General features: G+C 45.1%; 1 protein-coding gene across 1 annotated transcript in view; it reads left to right on the top strand.

Moving 5' to 3' along the window:
* The window catches only part of COL27A1 (collagen type XXVII alpha 1 chain), a 164,343-nt gene that overhangs the window by 21,282 nt on the left and 120,151 nt on the right, over nucleotides 1-22,910 (top strand). Inside the window, exons 4-7 of the mRNA XM_072883342.1 lie at nucleotides 4,485-4,538; nucleotides 12,699-12,752; nucleotides 17,821-17,874; nucleotides 19,897-19,950. Coding sequence (XP_072739443.1) covers nucleotides 4,485-4,538; nucleotides 12,699-12,752; nucleotides 17,821-17,874; nucleotides 19,897-19,950 — 216 coding nt within the window. The remainder of the gene's footprint in view (nucleotides 1-4,484; nucleotides 4,539-12,698; nucleotides 12,753-17,820; nucleotides 17,875-19,896; nucleotides 19,951-22,910) is intronic.

Raw genomic sequence — 22,910 nt, 5'->3', positions numbered from 1 at the left:
GCAGTGGCCTTGCATACGAAATATGCTTCATCTGCCTTTCCAGGAAGGAAACAAGACAGGTTCTCTGTCCGCAGGGGTAAGGTCACTGCTCAGAACTTGATGCCAATGTGAGGAGAAGCTTTTAATGCATTTTCTGAACTCCCTTTTAAGTTGGGTTTTACCACATGCATTAGCATCTGAGAAAGAAGAATATTCTCTCTGCAGTCCTTGCAGTGTTTTGCACAGTGCAGGACACCCACCTCTGAAACGCAACCGTTTCGGGGATAGAGGAGAGCTCTGCCACTAATGCTGTGCAGGGGTACAGAACAAGGGAGGCAGCAGTACATTGGAGAGACCCTAAAATACAGATGTGTGAGTCTATCGGTGTGCACTGGAATATGAGCTGAATTGTGTCCTGGATAATTGTCAGCTATTTGCTACTAGGCTGAGTACTTGCCCCTGGGGAAACGATTACAGGAATACTTGGCTATCTGAGCAAGTTGATTTGGTAGTCATTTCCCAAATCACCAGCCCCAATTCCTGTACCAATTGTGCTTTCCTTGAAGCCCTCTCCGAACAGGTTCAGCCTTGTTCAGGTTTTGAGATCTGAAGGCGCCTAGCTCCCAGTGGCATTGCTGCGGGCAGAGGAAGCAGTGTGAGGAGGGTCATGATGTGGGAGAGGCAGAGGTATGAACTGGCTGATCTCAGCAGCAAGAGGAAACGGTGAGATTTCTCTTGTCCTCAGGGTCCGATGTATTTCCCTTTCAGACAACTTAGCTTAATTTTCCATGTGCGATTTGAAGCTCAAAAAGCGAAGAAAAAGTCCCCTTTGTGCCAGAAAGTTTCCCAGCAGCAGCTTAGAATAAATCCTATAATCATTTGGTGGGATCAGTCATCGTTGCTAATGCTACCGTGGGAAACTGAGAAGGGTTAAACTTTTATGTGGCTGCCATTAGCTGCTTCACAGAACTGTTCAGGCTGGTTAACAATTCAGCTGTTTGGCTTGAGAAGAGAGAGTATCTGCTTCTGCCATGTTTCTCCTTGATCTCTGATTTTGCTTTGTGTGATAACAGGGTGTGTGTTCTCTGCCATCAGTTTGCAGAAAGGAGTAGGCAAGAAGCCAGAGAGACAAGAACCAAAGTGCCGGGAACGGTAGCTAGCTGCAGGAGGCTGTCAGCTTTGCTGATCTCGTGGGGCGTCCCTGCAATGGGAGGGCAGGAGCAGAGAAGTGATGTCTTCCTCCAGCTGCCAGGAAAAGGAAACCTTCCTGCCTCTCCGAGCACTTCCCTATGGAATTCCCCAGGGATGCTCTAAAGGGTACAATGGGAAGGTCCACACAGGCTCTGTGTGATCAATTTAACTCTTCCCTGCGTTAGGGGTGAGGTGGAGATGTCTGTGGTGAGTGTAGGGACCACATGGGCGTTACCTCCAGGCAGACTCTTAGCGGCTTGTTGCCTGGTGGCTCGTTGATAGACGTCTTTTACTCTCCGTGTCTCAGAGCCTTGCGTTTTAAAGGGATTGCATCCATCATCTGTAAGTAGCTGGGCCCTGATCCAGTCTTATTCTTCTCTGGCTGCCACTGCGGATGTGCATTTTTCTTTGTGTATATTTCAGTATTGCTCTCCCCAGGCAAAGCCAGTTGTCTGACGTGGGCCTCTTGTTCGAGAACTTGAGCTGGATGACATAGAGGCATGTGTATAGGGCACAGGGCGGAGGAGAAATGTGTCACTAGGAAGGCACAGTATGTGTCCCATCCAATGCAACTACCAAGCAACCATGTGAGAAGCTAGAAGGTGGTCTTGCAGTGCACCATGTTTCACAACTATCTGTGTTCATCCAGCTACCCAGTCCTCTTCCACCTTGGCTTGCTTCTAATTTATATGTGGTCACACTCTTGCTTATGCAGTTACCATAGTGGCTGGCAACTTTTAGCCGCTCATCCTACAGTCACCTTATTCCTCTTACTCTTCATGAGGGGAAAAAAAAAAGGCTGAAGGAAAGGCACATTAAACCAAAGCAAAGTGATAGGGACTCCTGAATTATGTACTGCTCTTTCTGTGCTGTTCCAGCTAAATGCTTTCCCTTAACTCCATATTCCCACTCCAGTGCAGGTATTAACTCTCTCCTTATTTTTATGTTAGCTTCCGTTTATTCTCAACAGCCCACGTTTTTGGAGAACATTTTTACTCAAGTGGCCAAGTACAATTGCAGCTGCTGTTAGCAGGAAGGTGGAAAAGGTCACCTCAATTCTGGTACGCATGGAACGCAGTTCTCAGACAGTTGCATCTCCTCTTTGACTTCTTCTTCTAGCACTAAATGGGGATGGGTTTTGATGGAGAAGAGGTTAAGGACTTGAATTAATCTTTGGTGAACTCTATTAACTGTCGCTGGATCAGTTGCATTGGATTCATGTTTTGATAGTTATCTTCCCAACTAAAAGGGCAAGGGGATTTTTTTAATAAAAGCTTGGATTCTGGAGCACAATTATACATGAGGCTTAAAAAACCCTACAATCATGTGTCTATTTGGACAGCTGTATAATTGCATTATGCACGGGGCCCTGAGCTGGCACAATGGCAGGTTAAAATGCTGTGTGTATTGCTAAAATGAGGGTCAGCTGTATCAATAAGAGTTGTTAATACAAGGACCAGTAATACTGTGTTAGCCAGCAATAAGCAACTAGCAAAGAGGTCAGATGAAGCCTCCCAGGCTATAGAGACTGGAAATCTCTGGGACAGGCAGCAGTGTTGGGTAGTAGCAGTGAGTGATACTGTGGTAGAAGTCCATCCCTGTGTGTCTAAGTGTGTGGCATTAGCTATTCTATGCTGTGTAGGCTCTTACACTTTTAAAACAATCCTTTTCTTGTCATCTTTACTACAGACAGAAATAATTACAGAAAAAAAATATGTTACGATTCATTTGATGTCCTGACAAATTAGTAGCACAGAGAGACCTACCCTGGGCTTTGCTTACTCCTCCCTCTGACTTTTTTCTACTGTACCAAGTTTGGCTGAATGTCTTTTTTAGAAGATCTTTTATACTAATTAAATTGCTGCTTATGTATAGGAGGGTTGGTAATATCAGGGGAATGTTTATTCATCAGTTATCTATACGGTTCAGGCAGGTTTTCTCTGTTCAAAATCTTATCCTGGGCATGAGATTTAGGGGAGAGATCTCCAGGGCTTATTTTTGTTACTAAATCACGCACTTGATGACTCCTGCATTAGAGATCATGAACTTTTCACTCTTCCTCGGGGCCAGTAACACGCTGCGGAGCCTGAGCAGTCCTGCCTGGCAATCCTTCAGCAGCAACAGGGTCAGCCTAGCAGCAGGCTCCGCTCGGGGCAATCGTGCATGTGAGGTCCTACAGAGATGACCCAGTGGGAAGGAGCAAGGCCATGCTGGGGCCAGACTGCAGCCATGGAGCTTGTGCTGCACCTGCTCCGTGCGATGCACCCATCTTCCCCGTGGAGCATTGCTCCTGGGACCTGCTCTCCTGGCTACCACACAGTTCGAGAGCTCAGGCTGCCTTCCAAACATCCTTCAGTCTGCTGCTCTGGATCACTCTCTCCCCTGGATGCAATGAAAACTTGTCTTTTGTAACAAGCTACTAGAATATAAATCCTCTGGGAGACACTTTAATTAACAGTTATTCTTGTTAGAAATGTTTGGCTTGGGGGAAAAGAAGTTTTGAAGAGTTATTAGGAGTTGCAAATGGCTCTCCAGAAATCTGAATTCCCTGGCCCATTGAAAAAAATGAATAAATAAATGAATAAATTCAAAGGAGTTCAAACCTCATTGGTGAAGTATTTTTTCCTAACCTGTTTCAGATCAGTGCACAGCTGGGTGCCTGATATCTCCACTTTGTTCTCACCCTCTTCCAAGAACCCCCACTACTCTGACATGTATGAGTTGACCTCTCCTATATTACAGAGCCGTATTTAAGAATTTCCAACATTGACACCAATTTTATTACATTTTATAACATGCTGCTTTAAAATATGAAGTGCTAGGATGCGATTATGTTGCAACTCATGTAGGAACCTACAATACCAAGGACTGTACATCCTCAGCTGGTATATATTACAACACACAATGTTCCTCCCTCGCCAAGGTGCTAACACATTACTTCTGTTGTGTGCTAGCACGTAGCAGGAAACTCCAAAGCTGAGACACAGTTGTGTTACCCCTGTGTTACAGCACGGGTCCAGGAAACTGGAAGCATGAAACACAGCTGTGATCACGGGAATGTGGTCCACAGCTGAAAGATGTGAATGCTCTGTCTCTACTCTATGGAAATATATGCTTCTGCAGATGTTATTGTGCGTGGCTTTTATCCCTTTATGATAATAGCATAAGTTGAAGGGAAATTCTGGCCGTGGTGTTATAACTGGCCCTTCTCCTCAGGTCTTCTCCAAATGGTTGTACCATGGGTCTCCCTGAAATACTGTCAGGAGCACTGTCCTGTTATAGAACCATCATTAATACTTATTTTATTTTTCTAGGGTCCACCAGGTCTGCCGGGCTTACCAGGACCACCTGGCAAGAGAGGTTCCCGAGTAAGTGGTTTAAAACTTTCTCTCCATTTGTACTTGCATCTGCCTGTCCTACTGTTCCAAGGGCTATTGTATGTTCCTATGGCTGGGTAATGATTGCTTCAAGCCCTACTGTTGAGGTCTGGCCTTCCTCCTTTCTCTCATTCCTTGTTAGAGGTTTTCAGGAGGCCACACTGGTGATTTGGAGCCTCCCTGAGCTCAGGTTTGGCATCAGCAAAGGCTGGGGATGAACGTTTCCAAATGGCTGTCAGAAGAATGAGATCTCTCTGTCTCATTTTGTTTCCAGTATCCATTCCTTCTTGCAAACCCAGCGCTGAATATTAGCTTTAGCTGCTTTTTGTTCTGTCCTTCACTCTCCCCAGCTTCCCAAATTGCTTCCTTTGAGGTCCTTCACTGTAACTGTGCCTTTACTAGTCAGCCCATGGTCTAGGACCAAGGACTCAACACACAAGGATGAGCTTTTGTGTTCCCCAGACTGAGACCTGCTCCCTGACTCCTTTTCAGCATCTAGAGCAAAATGTCTGAGCTGTTCTACAAGATCTATTGCAAATTCCTGAATTTCTTCCTCCCTACATTAAATTCTGATGCAGATCTTTGAACACTGAGTGCTATGCTGAGGAAACATCTGGTGCTGAGTGCTGCAGCTAGCTGTGAGAAAAGCTTTCTGCATTGGCCTAGCTGCAGAAGTAGTCTCCCAAAGCTGGGCAACATGCCTGACCTGGATACAGTTAACTGTTGGCACCATTTCCGTGGTAGCAAGGTGATGTCCCACAAGGTATGGTCATGGAGCCCATTTCCTGAGCACTGAAGTGATGTGGGTTGGGAATCAAAAGATGCGAGTGTCTGAGGCTGGAAGGAAGGAATATTTGGATCCGTGATCCAGGCAGCATCCTGGCCTGGCAGCAGAGGGAGATTTCCTCACACATACTTGGCTAAAACTCAACCCCATGTAATGTCTTTAAAGAACAACCGAGAGGCTAAGAACTAGAAGGCTGTGTGTTCCCTGAGGACACTTGTTACAGTCCTGTGAGATCTTGCAGTAACCAGTAAAGATAAGCGCAGCTCCTTTCTACAACAGTAAAAACCAAAAGGTCTGCAGGACCCCCTGCAGCCTGGGCATGGATAGCAACAGACCTGAATACCAATTTGGCCATAAGTGCAAGGCATTAGATAGCACCAGGCTGATGTGTTTTATGGACAGGACAGTCTGTTCCACATTAGATATGCTCTTTAGTGAAAAGTCAGCACGACTGGTTGTACAGCCCTGATGTCTTCTCTTTACAAATACCTGAGCAGCAACCACATCAGCAAATTGCCCGGAGTTTGCAGTTCTCAGCAAGTCCCCATTAAGGCTGAAAGTTTGTTCTCGCCCCAGCTCATTACTCAGGAGAGGTGTTTGGTGTTACTTCTTGCAATCCTGTGGTGTGCAAACTAGACTCTGTGCCTGAAGACCCCAGCTGCATCCCCTGCCTGCTGTGTGAATGACCAAATTTCAGCTCTACATCTGAATTCCACTACCTACCAAAACTTGAGTTTTTCTGAAGAAAAAAGAATTGTGGAAGCCGTGTCATAACTTTCTGTGTTATTCCCCAGCTGTGGCATGCTCCATCCTATATTTAAGATGATCCTCTGAAAGACAATAAGCAACAGAGGATTTCTGAGTTCAGTCCCTGCCGGAGGTGCTGAGAACTGGCCCAGGAAAGAGTTCCCAGTTAGGAAGTGCTCAGCACAGCTGAGCCTGGCCTGGCTCAGACCTCTGCAAAGAGGCTGTGCTAATTTTGGGAGGGGGCAAAAGGGTCACTCTGTAAATGTCTGGCCTGGAGCACTGGAGACAGAACTGCTCTGTGCTTAAGTTGTTTTGACTTTGCAACATGTTTCTAGTATTTTTTTTTCTTGTGGCTTTTTGGGGTTTAAGGATTTCATTGCAAAGAAGAAGAACTGCCAGAAACTAAGACAGGCTTAGGGGAATTCTTGCATCTTTTGTTTTTGTTGTGCATGAGCCACTTAAAAATAAATGTGCAACACTGCAGGGGTTATGTTCTACCTCTGCCTAACCTGATCCTCAAACAAAGCAGCCGCACAGTTCTTACACCAGCCCAGCCCAGCCCAGCCCAGCCCATGGGTAACCCATGAGGTGTCCCATGAGGCTCCAGCCCAAGACTGGAGCTCCTGAGGGGAGGTGAACATTGCATGCAACTTTGCAGTGCTCGATGCCAGGGGAAAGGAAGGATTTTTTTCTTTGTCACCAATGCAGTTTATGGCCTAAAGCATGAGACATAATTGCCCTTGTTGTAGCCTGCATAATTTCTACATTATTAATGCTTATACAATCACTTGGCTCATTTGAAAATCTAGTCACAGCATTTGACTCACGACCTTCTATAGCTGTGAAGTTCATAAAGTGGCTCTCTTGCTGATGTAGCGCAGTATTTCCACTCCTTTGAATTCTGTATTATCTCTGTTTCATTTCCCTTTCTCCCCCCATATTGCTCAGGGTAAAACGAAAGCTCTGATTAGCTTTTGCTTTGAGGGTGAGATTGTGGTCAGTGACAGTCTGTAAGAAAAGCTGGCTGATCCCATGTCTCCTTTTTTCCAGCAGATAAGTATCGCTAGACTTGCCTGTACAGTCTGAATGTTGCTCTTCCATGTAAGCAATGCCACCTGGTTTGCAATCACAAATGCCGGTCTTTGTAAAAGCATGAAAGAGGTTGTGTTGAGGACACATCTCAGCATTCAAGTGCAACCCAAGGTAGGGTAGCTAAGTGGATAGTGGCAGTCTCCTTGAAAATTACAATTTCTCAATTTTTAAAAGCCAATCCCCATTTTAGGAGCATGGATTTAAGTTTACACCCTATCACTCAGCATCAGGGACCCATTGAGGCAGATTCAGACTCTACCTATGCTCTACTCTCTGCAACTACAAAGGCAGAGATGTTAGAACAAATTAAAGCTGTGTGTTTCTTTTTCTCATTATTGCCCAAGGGACTCCAAGGGAAAGGAGTAAAAATGTTGCAGTTCCGGTGACTGGAAATCAGGCTAATAACACTTTCTCAGGAGCTCTGCAAACCTGTACAGATATTGCCATATTGGTCACGTGCACTTTACAGGAAGGTTTTCACTCTCTCTGTATCCAGCTAGGATTGTTTTCAGCTTTTATGTCTGCATTAAAGAATTTGAGGCATAAGCAAGAGATCTGTCCACACTGCTTCTCCTCAAATGAATGTGCCACGTGCCTTGGCAAGTGTCTGTGTAAGATCCGAGCTGCCTCTTGAAGGGAATGGCGGTTTTAGCAAGGAAGGGTTTCACCAGGTTTCTGTGATGTGAAAGCCCTTTGCTGGGCATGTAGCGGGACACCCTTTCCACAGTTGTGTGTGTGAGCGGTGGCACTCGGGTACACGCACAGCAACTCGCACAGAGCAGTTCTGTGCAAGCGATGTGTGCTGCGCTTCATTTCTGCAGGTGACCTTTGCATTTCTTCAAACATCAAGGTTTGGTGGGGAGGCAGTGACCAAGGGTGGGTTTTGCTAGCAGAGCTGTGCTAACAAGCTCTACAAGTAACTGTCAACAAAGGGCTCCCGCTGGAGCAATAACTTCTGCACCATTGTAGCTTATTCCTGCCTGACCCAGGACTCAATTAGTTTCACTCCCAGGCTGTCTGCATGAGGGGCTTTTGCCAGCACATCTATGTTGATCACAAAGTGTGACTCGTTGCAGTCCTCACTGGTATAGTTAGGCCAGCGAACTACCCACGATTTAGTCAGGTCTGCAGAAAAGTACTGTGAACCATGATACTTGGTCTTAAATGCTGCCTTCCAGACAAGTGCTCTGTAAACCCTAGTTATCTGTCCCCCTCCTACGTGACGGAGACAGCCAGCCGACACGTGACAGACGGGAGTCCAGTTGTTGGCTTTCCTCCCAGGACAGCAAGAAAAGAGCTGTGGTCAAACTTTCCAAAACACTGAAATAATTTAGGAAGCCAGCTCCCACTGGAAGTCGATCTCCCTCTCTAACAGGTGAGCAAACGCAGATGCAAGGGGAGTGTTTTACCCATGTCCACACAACAGGTCAGAGGCAGAATTGGGAATAAAAATCCTGGCATGCTGCAATTGCTCTTGGTTTATTTAACCTCTCTGATACAATACAGGAGAAATCCAAATGGATGCCTGAAGAGAATATGTATGCGCTTCCTGATGCTTTGGGATGCTCTTGCCATCCTCCTGTGAACCTTAGCAGCTTGAAAGATTGCAAGGTCCCGGTGTAACATGTCCCTGTTACATTTTGTCCGTGGTTGCAAAAAATCTCTCTTTCCTTCAAAATGCAGGGCTTCCCTCCTAAAACAAGCAAGACCTTAGTCAGCTGTAGAGGTTCCCCGGTATCCTCATTCCATTAGAAAGATTTTCCAATTTCTGAAAAGAAGTGTTTAAAGAAACAGTTTGTTTGGCTTCACTTCAAATATTTAGCTCATTTTTCAGCAAGCCAGAGGTCAGAGTGGGATCTGTAGGTCAGGAGCAGAAAAAGTTGCTTTACACAGTGAAACCCCAAGACATAATGAGTTTTGAATGACTGGTCATTCCTCTGACTGAAGCTTTCTAGCATTTAACAGGAGTTTGGAGGATTTTTTTCCCCTCCTTGTGAATGCTGGAAGGATGAGGGGAGCTGTGCACAGTTACACTTTTGTTAATTTTTGCGGGCTGTGAACCAGTACACATAAAAGCGCTTCTGTGAGCAGGGTCCCATCTCCAGGCGTGTCACCGAGATGAACTGGATGGCACAGTGTAGTTCTCCAGTAGCATCGTTCACGTAAAAGGCATTCCAGGGAGATTACAAACCCGTCACCTTTGGGAACCCCCCCCCTCATTTGGAGAACACATTCAGGGATTGTTCTGGTCTCTGTGCCACTGAGCCTTGGGCTACTGCTATCCCATGGTACAATTTTCCATGGAATTTCTGGTGCAAGGCTTGGAAGATTTCAGATGCACGTTTGCTTGCCGCTAGATTGGATAGTTTCAGCAGTTATAAGGGAGCCAAAGCGGGTGGGTAAACAGGCACGCATGCAAATAGTAATATGTGCTGTGGGATATTTTTATTCAGTGGTCTCAGCATTGTCCCATCCTGTGTGCAGAGAAGAGAAGCAAAACTAATGTATTGATGATAAATTATTTAGGAGAATCCCAATTTCTACATATGAGTGGGAAGTTGAATTAAATCCAGGATAGCCTGAGTAAAATATAGCAATTAACTATAGAACTACAAAGCAATTAGCTCTTGAATTGCTTCTCCATGAAAAGAGGGCTATTTCTGGGAGCACTGGTTGGAGACGGGTAATTCTGCTGGGCGCAGTAGGAGAAGAGGAGTGAACGTTGGACTGGGTTTAATAAAACAAGGGTGGGTAGCTTGGGGGCATGATGACTGTTATTGGGGCTTGCAGATTGGTGCATGGATTAATTTGTAAGGCCTGCCTGTTCAGATTTTGTATTGCTGACAGCTCCTGAGATGGATGCTGTCCTGTACCTTTTGTTACTCAGCCCAACTGTACCACACCGCATCTTCCTCCTCTGCCAAGAATGTGGGTGTAATCACAGATTCAGGACTAACCGTGTTGAAACACATCAAGATCAGTTGTTTTTTACCATTTTTAGGACTGCTGCCAGACTACACCCTTTTCTCTCCACAGTTACGAGAGCAGTTTAAAATGCCTAGCACAAGCCCCAGACTTGGTTACAGCAGTTTCTTGTGTGCCAGACTGGACTTACCACTGTCACTTCATCAGCAGGATGTGTCCACTTCTCACTAGGATAAGACCACATTGGTCTTTGGGAACAGGATGGGTTTCTGACCTTCCTTTGCCTGGATTACACGCTATGAGTCTCATTGAATTCAGTAAAGGCTGAATTCAATAAAGGCTCCATCTTATGTCAATAGCCTGTGTTTTTCATAATCACATGTTTTGTCACTGAATAATGGGACTAGATTTTTTCTCCCTTCTTCCCTCCTTTTGGTTAAGGCTTTTTATGATTGTGTTGCTGTGCTTTGGTTTAGCTCTGGAAGAGCCTGCACCAAATATTGCTGGAGGTGTGATTAGTCTCTTATCCAGGAGCTCTTGATCAGCAACTGAGCTTCCTACGTTCCAGGTTTCCTCCTGGAAACTATCGTTTTCAGCTAGGAGTCACACCAAACATGCTGTTCCTTCCAGTCTGACACTGTTTTAAGCCTGCCCCAGGCTATGGTGGAGCACGGATTTCAACTAACTGCACTGAAATGGGCTTTGAGCCAAGCTGCCTGACTCCAAAGTTGAATAACAGCTGAATTCCCTCCTCAAACCTAGCAGCAGTCTGGATTTATGAACCCTGTTCAGAGCTACCTAGATTATTGCTTACGTGTAAGAGCTTTTTAGGAACTCATCTTTTATAGAGACTTTACTGTTCTGATTTCTGTCGCTTAATATTAATTTTCATACGTGTTTGAGACTTGGAAGACTTGGGTTGAAGCGCTTTTGCTACCACAGACTTGTTGAATTACCTGAAGCAGCACATTAAGTCTCTGTTTCAGTGTCCCACCCAATGAGGTGGACAGATGATACCATAGTTTGCTGGGAAGATTAATTTATTTAAGACTACTCAGTGCTCGGTTACTCTGGTTACAGCAGCTATATAGGTTTTCAAATGACAAGTTGATACTTAAACACCTTAATTTTAATTAAAGTTGTTTCAGTTTCATTGGAAATTCACAGCCAGGCTAAACTACCAGGGAATTTCAGGCTGAAAATTTGGAATGAAATTAAGAATGGGAAAATAAATGTATTTAGTTTCAGGCTGAAAATTTGAAAGGAATTTAAGAATGGGACATTAAATTTATTTGGGTAAAAAATGCCATTTGAAAAGTTCAGCCTCGGCCTTTTAATTAAACAGCCTCTTACAGCAGAGCAGGATGTGTTGTGAAATAGCACTGAGCACTCAACAACTGTCTATACCACAAGATACAATAGCTAAATAAAAAAGCCATTATTTTCTGTTACAGTGTAGTAAAAATAAAACTGAATAGACATCAGCGCACTGATGTTCTCTCGAAAGAGAGCAAGGGCACTGAATTTGGATGGCAGTCGATGTTTAAGTGCAGTGATTTTCCTTGGAAATCAGACCCTGAAGATTTTGGCCCCACATACGCTGAAGAGCTCATCGGAAATACTACAGCTTACTGAGAAAGTGTCTGAGTGGCTTTTTATCCCCTAGCCTGTGCTCCTTCTAACTAGAGGGTACATTAAAGTGCTCCTCATGGTGGTGTAAAGCTCACACACAGTCTTGGCAGAACAGGAGCCCTTGGAATTGAATCTTCAGGTTGTTTCATCTCCCAGGAACGTGTTCAAGAGGACTTAGAATTGTTATTTCTTCTGCCTGAAAGGTTAACAGATCTTCTGTGCTGTATACAATCCCAGGATAAACTATTCTTAGCTGCTTATTCCAGATAACTCCTTAAATAGTCTTTGGAAAATATGCAGGGTGGTTTAAAATATGATGCCAAAGGAGATACTGCTGTATGTGATCTGTAAGCGTCATTGGCTTGTGAGACCTATGCAAAAATACAGATTTAAATGGTTTAAACGGGGACTTATCTCTGCTCCCCTCATTTTACTGTCCAGCCATCCATTCTCTTTCTAACCTCTAAAGGCAAAAATCTGGTTTCTGAGGAAATGAGTTCATCTCAGATAGCTAAACAATTTAAAATTTCCCTTTAGTAATTAGTTGTGTTTTCTTCCATTTTGACCAAAAAAATTGTTAACACCCTGCCACGCTTCCGCTCCCCTCTGCCTACCTCCATCTCTTTCTGCTGGGGCTCCTTGCAGAGCTTTGACTCCCCTGACCCCAAGGTAGTTTCTGCTCCTGGTTGTGGAATATTTGGTGTACCCAAATCACCTTGTTGTCATGGCACATCTTGTGGTGACAGACACACGTCACCTTCTGTAAAGGCGGGTGGGAACCGGCAGCCAAGTTTCACCACTCCGGAGGCACTAGCGAGGGTCCTGTTGAAGCTGTCTCCCTGCCGGGGCTGGGGCTGTGCTCTTAGGGCTGGCCACAGCCCAGCCTGAGACTTTCTGCCGCTCCCGGGACTAAGGCAGATGCTTACCGACTCCTTTTGACTCTGTTTCGTGTTTGTTGTGTTTTTTAGGGTCCCCCAGGTCCCCACGGAAACCCTGGCTCACCTGGCCCCCCAGGCCTGAAAGTAAGTATTAATTGGCGTGAGGAGCTTTTGCCTTCCTGTTCCAGAGGACCTTCCGGGGGGGAAGTACAGACTTTTTCATCCTGCTCTCTACAAGATGACGAGTAGCTGAAGCCATTTCTCCCCTCCCCTCCGCTCACACACAGGCCCTCCAGCAGCACAGCTAAAGCCTTTTCCTGTGCTTGTGAGAGGCCCTGCTGTGTGCCTCGGTTCTTGGTTCTCCCTAATTTCAAAGACTGCCTAATTAGGATCCTGTTTAAGCTATGCCTGTGCTAGGGAGCAAACTGCTATGTTGAGATGAGGGGAGTGGAATCCTCCCACTCCAGAGCCTCACCAGGCCCTGATTTCTTTCCTTTCCCATTTCTTTTCCCTGGATTTTGCAGCCTACTCATCCACCTTTGGGTTCAGACAGCGGGGCGGGGACTGGCAGCACCCAGCTTCTTCCTCTGCCTTCCTCCTCCTGAAACTCCCTCCTCTCCCCTTCCCTCCCCAGAGTTTCTGGGGACCCTGACCTCCATCAGTCCTCCCAAGCTGATCCCATTGCTTCCTTCTGGATGTCCTCATCTCTCCCGTGAGGTCTCCCAGACCTCCTCCTGCAGTGCCAGGAGCCCCGTGTTTTGTCCTTTTCTCCTGTACACACGATCCCCCCCGGGTGCTGCAGCCGGTGGGAGCTGGAGCGCTGCGAGGGGGGAGTCACCCCCCTGGAGCCGGACCTCCTCCCTTTGCATGCGACTTCAGCATAGGTGCAGCTCCAGGGGGGAGCTAATCCAGTGTGCTGCAAAACCCTTCAGAAAGATGTTTTAATTCCCAGCTTGTTCCTGTGTGTAAGGCTTTGTGTTACCTAAAGACTGTGAAATTCCTGGGAAACTGGTTTGGATTGTTTTGGTGTCATTGTTTACACGGAAATAGATTTCTATTTTATAACACCTGTCTGGGACTAAAGAATAGTTGCATTTTTAAAAGCAATGCTTAATAGAGGTTTTCACTACCAAGGAAGCCGTAGGATGTCTCAGCCAAACATAGAGAAAGGTACAAGCAAGAGTCCTTTCTTTTCATGATCTCATCAGTAGGCAGCAATGTTATGAACACTATGGATGCTCTGGGAAAAAGATTCTGGAAACTTGGCATGCTGCCTCTACGTGATTAAAAATTAGGCACTGGAGACATGCTGGTGAACAGCAGCTGTTTTAAATTCTAAAGTGTAGTTATATGGCCTGAAAAGTGAGGCTTTAAAAGTTCTGCATCTTAGTGTTCTGCATTTATTCTCCATCAATGACTTCCAGATCACACTTGTTGAGTTTTATAAGTCAAATCAAAGTTCTTTTATCTAACTTCCAGTCCTGCAAATTCAGCCTGGTCCAATCTGTAGAGTCAAACTATGTTTCTATGCTATAGGATTTTTTAAAAAAAAACACTTTTAGCCTGATACCTTGTCAGAAATCATAATTTGGCTGTAAAGCTGTATTCAGTTGGTCTCCTACTAGAAATAAAAACTTCCTGTAAGCGTTTTTCCTCCATCTTGATGCGCAGTCTGGCAGCAGGAAGCCCTCAGTGGACGGATAGCAGTAATAGTCTGCAGCAGAGATACGGTGTCATCAGTCTGTGAGATATATTTTAATTTTGTCCAGCCACCATTAGCAGGATTAGGCTGTTCTAATGACGCTTCGTCAAGAGAAGTATTAAGTTTGCAATGGGATGTGACAGCTGTAGCTCAGCCCAGGCCTGGGCATAATTTCACCTCTAGCAGGGAGAGCCTGCTAAGCCATGATTGCAGGATCTTTGCGTATGAAGCGCTTTTTGCAAGGTGTATATCAGATCCCAGAGTTTTGACTTCCCTCCTTCACTTCATTTCTCTGGTGTTACACCAGTCCCAGAAGATGGACTTTGCACAAAAATTTGATATTTCACCCCCTTACATTTTAAATGCCTCTACCCTTCACCAGGCTTGACAAGCCTGCACCTGGGACCTGATATCTTCTTAGTAGACCCAGCCTATGGCTGAAATGATAGATTTGTGAAAGCTCAGCCTGGGCGACAAGGCAGAGCAGCCCCAAGTAGAACTTCTCTTGCTGAGAGCCTTCAAGTGGCTGCTGGACTAGGTCTTCCCCAGATAGCAGTTAATACCATGTCAGAGACAAGCAATCCAAGAAAGGAAACTGAAGTTTCCCAGCTAGATACAGCTTGGAAACAATGACTAACACCAAGTCGTTGTCACTTAGGAAGTAACCCAGGAGCGTAACTTTTCTCAGCTGCATTAATAGAGCACTTAAAAGGTCAGGCAATCAGCTGCGTTTGAGGGATGTGATGTGGCATTGCGGCTGGCAGAGATGTGTGTGTTTGTGCATGCCTCTTGTCCAGTTGTATTGCATTGGTGAGCACCGGCGTTGTGTTGTTGGACTGCTGCACTCCTGAGTCTATCCTGTGCGGAGTCCACCTCAATTCTCAGCACTGGAGCTGAGCACTTGTAGGCCCTTGTACTTAGGAAGCTGATCTTTTGCACAGAGCTGTATGTAGCTGTTGAGCCATATTCCTGCTGATCTGTTTGGGCATGGTTCCACTGACTTCAGTGACGTTACGCCCACTTGTGCCACCTGAGAATTTCGCCCATCGTGCTTTCTCAGCAATGTGCAGCTGCTTAAAGGGGGCTGCTTGCCACCTTTTGCATTCTGTTTGTTGTCCTTGGCAGTTGCAAAATTGCTATTGCATCTGGTCAGCAAAGACTGATTATAGTAGATGACCTCATAAATGGCTGTAGACATTTGCTGGGCTAGGGTTGTGGCTGGCTCTGTGGCCTGTAAGCTGCTGGTGGGGGCAGGAGGGGTGTTTTTGCTGACGACTGGATGTAGCTCCAAGGATGCCCTGATAGGGTTTGGGATTGGGAGGAGGGTTTAGCTGTCAGACAGGGTGTGTTTTCGAAAGCCATTACAAGAGTTGGGTTTGCATCTCTCATCTGGAGCTTCTGGCATCGGGCGTTAGTATGGTTTGCTTAGTTATCTTCTCTGGATAAATCTCTCTTGTTATAGCACTAGGAGAAATTGAATTTTCCTTTTAGTAAATGGTTTGGCTCCAAGATAGCTTGTCAGTTTGGCTCACTGGTGTTTAAAATGCTATTAGTGGGATTGCAAAGCTGAGGTGTTTAAATTGCACAGCTCTAGACTTCTCCCAGGTATGGATAAAACAGAAGAAAACAATTTCTTCCTTTACAAGAGGAAGTACTGTGCTCAGTCAGTTGGGTTGGGAAAGAGAGAAGCTTGTGGGCACAGTGCCAAGGCTTAGGCTAATTCCCATGTGGTGGTTGCTGTGCGAATTGGGCAGTTAATCCACAATTTCAGCCCTCAGCATCCAGGCATCCGTTCTCTCTGTCCCTGATGCCATCTTGCTGATTAATCTTAGGGAAGTGTGATCCTACTCGTGGCTGAGGTCTCTACCTGTGTGATGGTCTCAGCAGTGTTGAACACAGAACCATGATGCAAAGCACAGACTTTGCTAATGTGATCTGGAGCTTCCCAGGGAAAAATGTAAGAGGCTTGTATTCCTTTACATGGCTCAAAGTCATTGCATTGAGCACGTGGCAAGGTTTAGGTGGTGGGTGTCTATCTGCTGCAGTAAATTAATTTTGCAGAGTAGAAATTAATACCCTGCGATCCTGAGGACTGCTCTAATCTGTTCTAAGCAGTCCTAGCACCCACTGACTGCTCTGAAGCTCAAGGAGTGGGAGAATTGCCCTGATAACAGCTGCATGCAAAGCAAGATTATCTGCATGACTTCATTTACTGTTTGGAAACCAGGCAGCCTTCATTCAGAATTTGTACGGATGCATCTGCCTTGAATCAGCAGTGCTCCCTACAGTCCGTAGCCAAGTAGTCTCACTCCCTGAACCTTGCAGCTTGTGGTGGATGGTGGAGGAGAAGGGAGATTTAAACTCTGTGCAAGGTGGGAAGTATGTGTCAAACCTAGTCACAATGAGGCCGCATAGAAAAACTGCTCAGCTAGCTATAACTAGACCTTTGTGCTGCTAATGAGAAATGCCAGTTAATAAATACTATGACTCCTTTGTATGGTCTCACCTTCCCTCCAAGCACTTCACTTGCAAGCATTAATTAACCCTCACAACTGTCTTGTGCTCGGTGGTGGGTTTTGAATCCCGTGCTGCTGATGTGGCACGCAGGTCGTGACTTGTTTCTGATCCCAGGCGTGTTAAACGGCCGGTGCCTGATATTGGGATACCTGTGTCCTAGCTGTACCAGAAGAGATGGTACACAGACCTAAGCTTCTTTGTGTGCTAAGCCTTACCTCTCCCCTGCCAAAAGAATCTGGCACGCTTCAAATCTCTTCTAGTTTTTCCTACTTCTCACTCTCACCCTGTTAGGTGCACACATCACCTTTCCACCTTTTAAGAATTTGAACTGGGATTTTCAAAGGAATCTACTGGAATTAGATGTTCAAATGCTGCTGAAATTCCAGCCTGTGTTCATCAGCAGATCACAGTCTTAAATTGTAATTTCTCTTGTCACAGTTGTTAAAAAGGAAAATAAAGAATACTGCCACTTAAGATAAAGTGTGCCTCTTTCTTCTGCCAGCCTGAAAGCCTCACAATTGCTCTGGCTGTTGGTAGTGTCTAATTAGTGTAACTTTCTCTGCAGTTTCATCTGTTCCCCATAGTTAAAAAAGCAACAGCAACTAGCAAGTTGTTAAGAAGGACGGTTTAGCTACAGTAATAGGCTCAGTAATTATTTTTGTGATGGTAGTTGTAGACAAGGAAGAAATCACAGCTGTCTAGCCTAATAAGTATCAAAAGTCCTGACATTGCCTTCTTCCACTTATCCTTTCTTTAGTCAATTTAATACTGTCAAATACTATTTAAAACTCAATGCTTTAGCAGCAGCAATCACTCACCAAAACCAGCCCTAGAAAAAAAGCTATACCCGGGGGCTTTAATACATTTGGGATGTCAGGGCAAGACAGAGATAAAACAAAATGTTTTTCTAATTTGGAGGCTTGGTGGAAGCATGAACCACTTCTATAGCCTGGGTCCTTGGATTATGTCATTAATTAAAGTTTTTCATTTCAGGGTCAGAAAGGTGATCCTGGGTTGTCGCCTGGAAAAGCTCGCAATGGGCAGAAGGTAAGGTGTTGCCCAGAGTGCACAGGCATCCAAACACGGTGCACTTTAAGCCCTGTGCATACACACGGAGGGAGTCCATACTGCAGGCACAAGCATCACAGCTACTCAAGTAGACTTAGGACTGAAAATTAAGACTTAGACCCCAGATTCAGGGCTAAAGAGAGTTAGCTAAGGTATTGACCACAGTGTGCTGAAGAGCCTGCTGCCACAGCTTTTTGTTGTCCAAGGGTTTATCCATTTTATGCTCAATCTGCAGCCCAAAGTTAAGTCCCTGCTGCTGTGGCTACTTAGGCTAGGTATTTAAACTAGCGTATATGAGATACAGCCACACCTTGCCAGCTCTAGGCATGCAGCTGTAGAAAGAGGCAATCCCAGTGGAAGTAATAAAAACCCTGAAGGCAAAGGAAAGGGTGTTCTTGCCGAGGAGCTGAGAAACAGTGCTTTGCCTCACGTCACATACGCAGCCTACAGCAGATGGGTACTCTGAGAGCAGCCTTGCTGTCCCACTGGTGGGGAAAGGGAGGCTTCTCGGACCATTGCACTGCCAACGCATGGACCCTGCTGTGCGATAACCAGAGGCCTTTCCACCGAGGCCTACTCAAACCAACACAAAGCACACAACTGGAAAGTGTAGCTGGTTTCTGGATTTAGCAATTGTTAGGGATCAAAGTTCTGCTAATTCTTTTCAATAAGTTAAAACTCCCATTTTTGCCATTTCACAGCTGAGCGATTTTTACTGAGGCAACAAGGCCTCACAGAAGTCTAGAAATGAATAGAAGAGTGATCAGGGCTCCGCAACATCTACCTCAATTAGCTCTTTCAGTGGTGCCTGCACAATACTTCATAACTCATGTCCAGGGCAAGAAGCCTGGTTCTCTTCCTTTCATCGTAAGCCTTGCTATAAATGCACAGCTAATAGAAAGCATCAGCCATGAAGAACTTAGGCCCTTCATTGGAAACCAGATGCCTTGATGAAGCACAGCAAGCCACACAAATGCAACATGGAGGGTGACACTAGAAAACATTGAGATGGCTAAGTCTGAAACGATGCTTTTAACTTAACAGCACGAGATGCTGTTTGAAATTTCTGGTACACTACATTAGAATGGCATCACATGGAAATCATCCCCCTGCAGAGTCTGGAACCGTTTTCTTGCAAGCATGCTCAGTGTAAGAAAGGGAGAGATCCAGATCACTTTTAGCTCATGTTAACAAGGCTTTATTCCTGTTAGCAGTAATAGAAACAAGGAGTTTCCAGCAGGAGTTTGGAGGGATGCCTAATTTTCAAGCTAGATAATCCAAATGCGTTTTCAGTAAGCAGGCACAGCACAGTGGTAGAGACTCTAAAGGGGGTTTTGATCCTAATCAGAGGAGGCCAAAATGGGCTTGTACAGATGGATTGGATGTTAGAGAGATCTCACAGCAAAGCGCTTCTCCCTTCCTGTGGTGATTTGGGTATGCCAGCTGGGATGTGATGCAATCCCTTTTCAGAAGTACAGGCCACTGAAAAGACCCTCCCACCAGCAGCCTGCAAAGGTTCAAGCCATGTCGTACAGGCAGGTTAAGTAATTATACCATCAGCGCCATGAACTGGAGCCGTAGGCTGAGCCAGTGCAGTAGCGTAGTATGAGCACAATCACAGGATTTGGCAGGAGGTACCTGTTGTTCTTGTTGCATTTAAAAGCTAAAATTTTCTTGCCTTGGTGATTTAGATGCCTATGAAAGGCGAATGAAGCATGTGACTGAATGAGATCATTGAAAAAAAAGTTCATTCTGCTGGCAAAAAGATGGACTCTAGCAGCAGCTGCCATTAATTAACTGGGCTTATTATTTATATGAGCCAGTTAACAGAGACGATGTTTAAATCTACACTTCTTATCCAGTCAGTTTTTGAAGAGTTGTGATTAGAATCAGAAACATCAATAGTTGGGTGCTACTGTCAGCAAAATAATTTCAGTAACAGTACGCAAGGCGTAGGGAAAACGTTGCTGAAAACTAGTTCAACTTGCTTGCTTCCTACAGGGAGACGTGGGCTTACCTGGTTTGACTGGGTTCCCTGGACCACCTGGTAGAAAGGTAAGAATATGTTCTTTTCTAGTGAATTAGATCACTATCTTTATTTTAAAATGTTCTCCTCTAACTCTGCCTAAAAGCTTTAATTAAGCAAAACGTCCCAGTACCCAGCAAAAAGCGTTATTCCTGTTTCACAGGTGTATAAACTGGGACACAGGCTGAAGCAACAGCCTAAATGTTGTACCAGCAAGACTGTGTAAGAGTATGAAATGAAGTTCTGGATCCAGATTTCTGTTCCTTCTTTGTATTCCATGTCCCATTGCACTGCATCATCCCTCTGCACCCTGACACTAGGTCTTCATCAGCAAGCTGAATTTAGGTCTGGTTCAGCCAACGTGTTAACTAAATGGATCTACAACCAGCATCAATACTCAAAGGTTGGATTCAGAACAGGTTTAGACACTCCAAAGAAACTTTGACTGTTTCTCCTGGTAAAGCACATTTCAAACAAAATATCTGTATGCCTTCCCCCTATTTTGCTTGGAGACTGACAGCACTAGTCAGGTTTTACTTTATTTGCTTTCATATTGATGTTTCAACATCATTAACATCACCAACAACATACCTATGCCTAGAAAAGGACACGTAGGGATAGAGCACAAGATCCATCCCTGCCTTCACATTGCAGCAGTGTGTGTGCTTGTATTCATGTGTGCAAGTCTGCACAGCAATACCTTAGCAATCCATACCTCGAGCTCACATCTTTTATACATCAAGGACACTTCAGTTGACTTTCCAGTTCCAGGCTGTGTTGGTAGGTCGGTTTGTTTTTTTGGAAGCTGGACCTGTTGCAGGGAGCTGTTTGATAGTTGGTCTCAGTGGACGTGACTCCCCTTCCTAGCAAACCAATATTGACATAGCTAAGCTGAACAGTTAAAATTAGCATCTTGTTTCAATCACTTCATCAGTCAATGGGCCGTTGAAGATATACTTTTCCTCGGGCCAATTAGCTGCACACAAACACCTACTCAGGTATGCTTTAAGACTCTGGGGAGAGAAAGAAAGTGTGGAGGAGGCTGAAAGAAACCCTCCTTCTCCATGAATGTTTATTGTATGCTTTATATTGGAATCAAATTGCCAAGAGTAGGGGCTGGATTCATTTTTCTACTCCTAAGGCTGGTCATGCTTGGGGTGCTGTGTGGAGCTAGGAGCAGTAGAGTTATTAATTACTGATCTTTTGCTGTCACAAATAAGTTCTAACAAATAGGGTGCAAAGAATACCATTTTCCTGGTATAACAGCTCATAAAACAAAACCTTGTGGTTACGATCAGCAAAATGCAATGTCAGAAGTGCAAGGACTCATAGTGGAAAAAGTGGAGAAGGAATAGAAGATTGAGCAAACATTCCTGAGTCCAGCACATGGCCTTCACATCTGATTTCGGCTCCCCCAGGACAGGTTGAAGGCAGGGGTATGCTTCTGTTTCTTCAAGTAATGAGCAAGTTGGATGCTGAAATTTTTCCTTTGGTGTAGCTTAAAAAAACCACCTCCCAGTAGCACTAGTCTGGCAGTGGTTTTGGTGTAACCTGGCTTTTATTAGCATCCTGCATTAAGAAAAAGATTTACAGCTGTTGGAGAAATGTTTGGAAAAAAAATCTTTTTTTATCTGGATTCCCTGCTGGCATTCTCCCAGGGAAAATATGCTGGTGTTTGGCTGAAGGTGGGCAACACATCTTGGCTACCAGAAAACAGCAACGCCTTGGAAATGGACATCCCTCCTGCTCACTCCATGGAGGGACTGTGAAAAGAGCTCTAAGGGCTTTGATCTGAAAACAACATGTAGAAACTTTCAAATAGGCAAAATATTTCACCAAGGGAAACTAAATAGTTTTCCCACTAAATGAAACAACTGGCTCAGCAGCATGAGCTGGAGCCACGACCAAGCAGCGTGTGGTTTTGGATAGTGTGGCTCACACCACAGTCCCTGCCTTGTGAATGCAGACCTTTGCTCTTTGTAGGATTGGAGAGCACGATCTCAGAGCACCCCCAGAATCATTTTGCCCGCACCCATCTATGAGTATATGAAACTGCCTTTCAAGCAGCAGATGTAATTCTCATCCTCTCCACGCAGAGCAAATGTTGGTTTTGCTGACCAGCAGTTGTCGGGAAAGGTGGCAGGACTTGGCTGTCCACTCTGCCCTTCCCTCTGGTGCCTACGAGGTGTCTGTGGGCTTTGGCTTTTGTTTGTGGGCTGCAGACTCCAGCCGCTTTGCAGATATATCTCAGCAGAGCACTGCATCGTCGCTCCCAGCCTCCCAGCTGTGGAGAAGAAAATGGCTGTAGCAAAGTGCAAGACTGTAGAAGACAGCAGCGGTGAGAGAGAAGCAGCTTCATTACAGTCACTCAGAGAGTAAAGATAGAGCTGGGAATTGGTCAGTGCTTCAAAACACATCCTGTCGTGCAGATCTCATTCGCTGGCCTCTTTACTCTTCACATTTCCTATCAAAGTGCAGGATGATCCTTTTTATCTAGGAGAGCGTGGATTATAAATATCATCACAGATGAGTAAATCCTTCACTGGAGTGCAATTTCCTTTCTAAATCACAGCCCTTTGTGTTAAGCACCCTGTAATCATCAGGAAGTGTTTGGATAAAAGAGCAAATGCAGTTGTTTTCATACCCTCTGCCCTGTCATTTTAGTGCTATTTGGAGAGGATTTTAGCAGGTAAATACTTTCACGTTGCAGCCAACTTTAGGATACACAAGCTTTTCTGTTTTCTCCTCGCTATAATTAACCTGAGACAGAATAACTGCAGTGTACTATGAAGAAACACACATTTGGAGCTTCCCAGAGCTCATTATATATAGTGAGGAGGATATTTAATAGGTTGCAACAGTAGTAGAGTGTCTACATATTTAACTTAAGTGCCATTCACTTACCATTATAGAGATAGCAATGCAATGCTTAGTGCAGACGTTAGCTCAGGACGTGCTTTGAGCATCTCAAGGAGCTATCATCTAACCA

The sequence above is a fragment of the Ciconia boyciana genome, chromosome 18 (assembly GCF_034638445.1).
Source record: "Ciconia boyciana chromosome 18, ASM3463844v1, whole genome shotgun sequence".
NCBI classification, from domain to species: domain Eukaryota; kingdom Metazoa; phylum Chordata; class Aves; order Ciconiiformes; family Ciconiidae; genus Ciconia; species Ciconia boyciana.
This window is presented reverse-complemented; position numbering and strand designations above follow the sequence as displayed.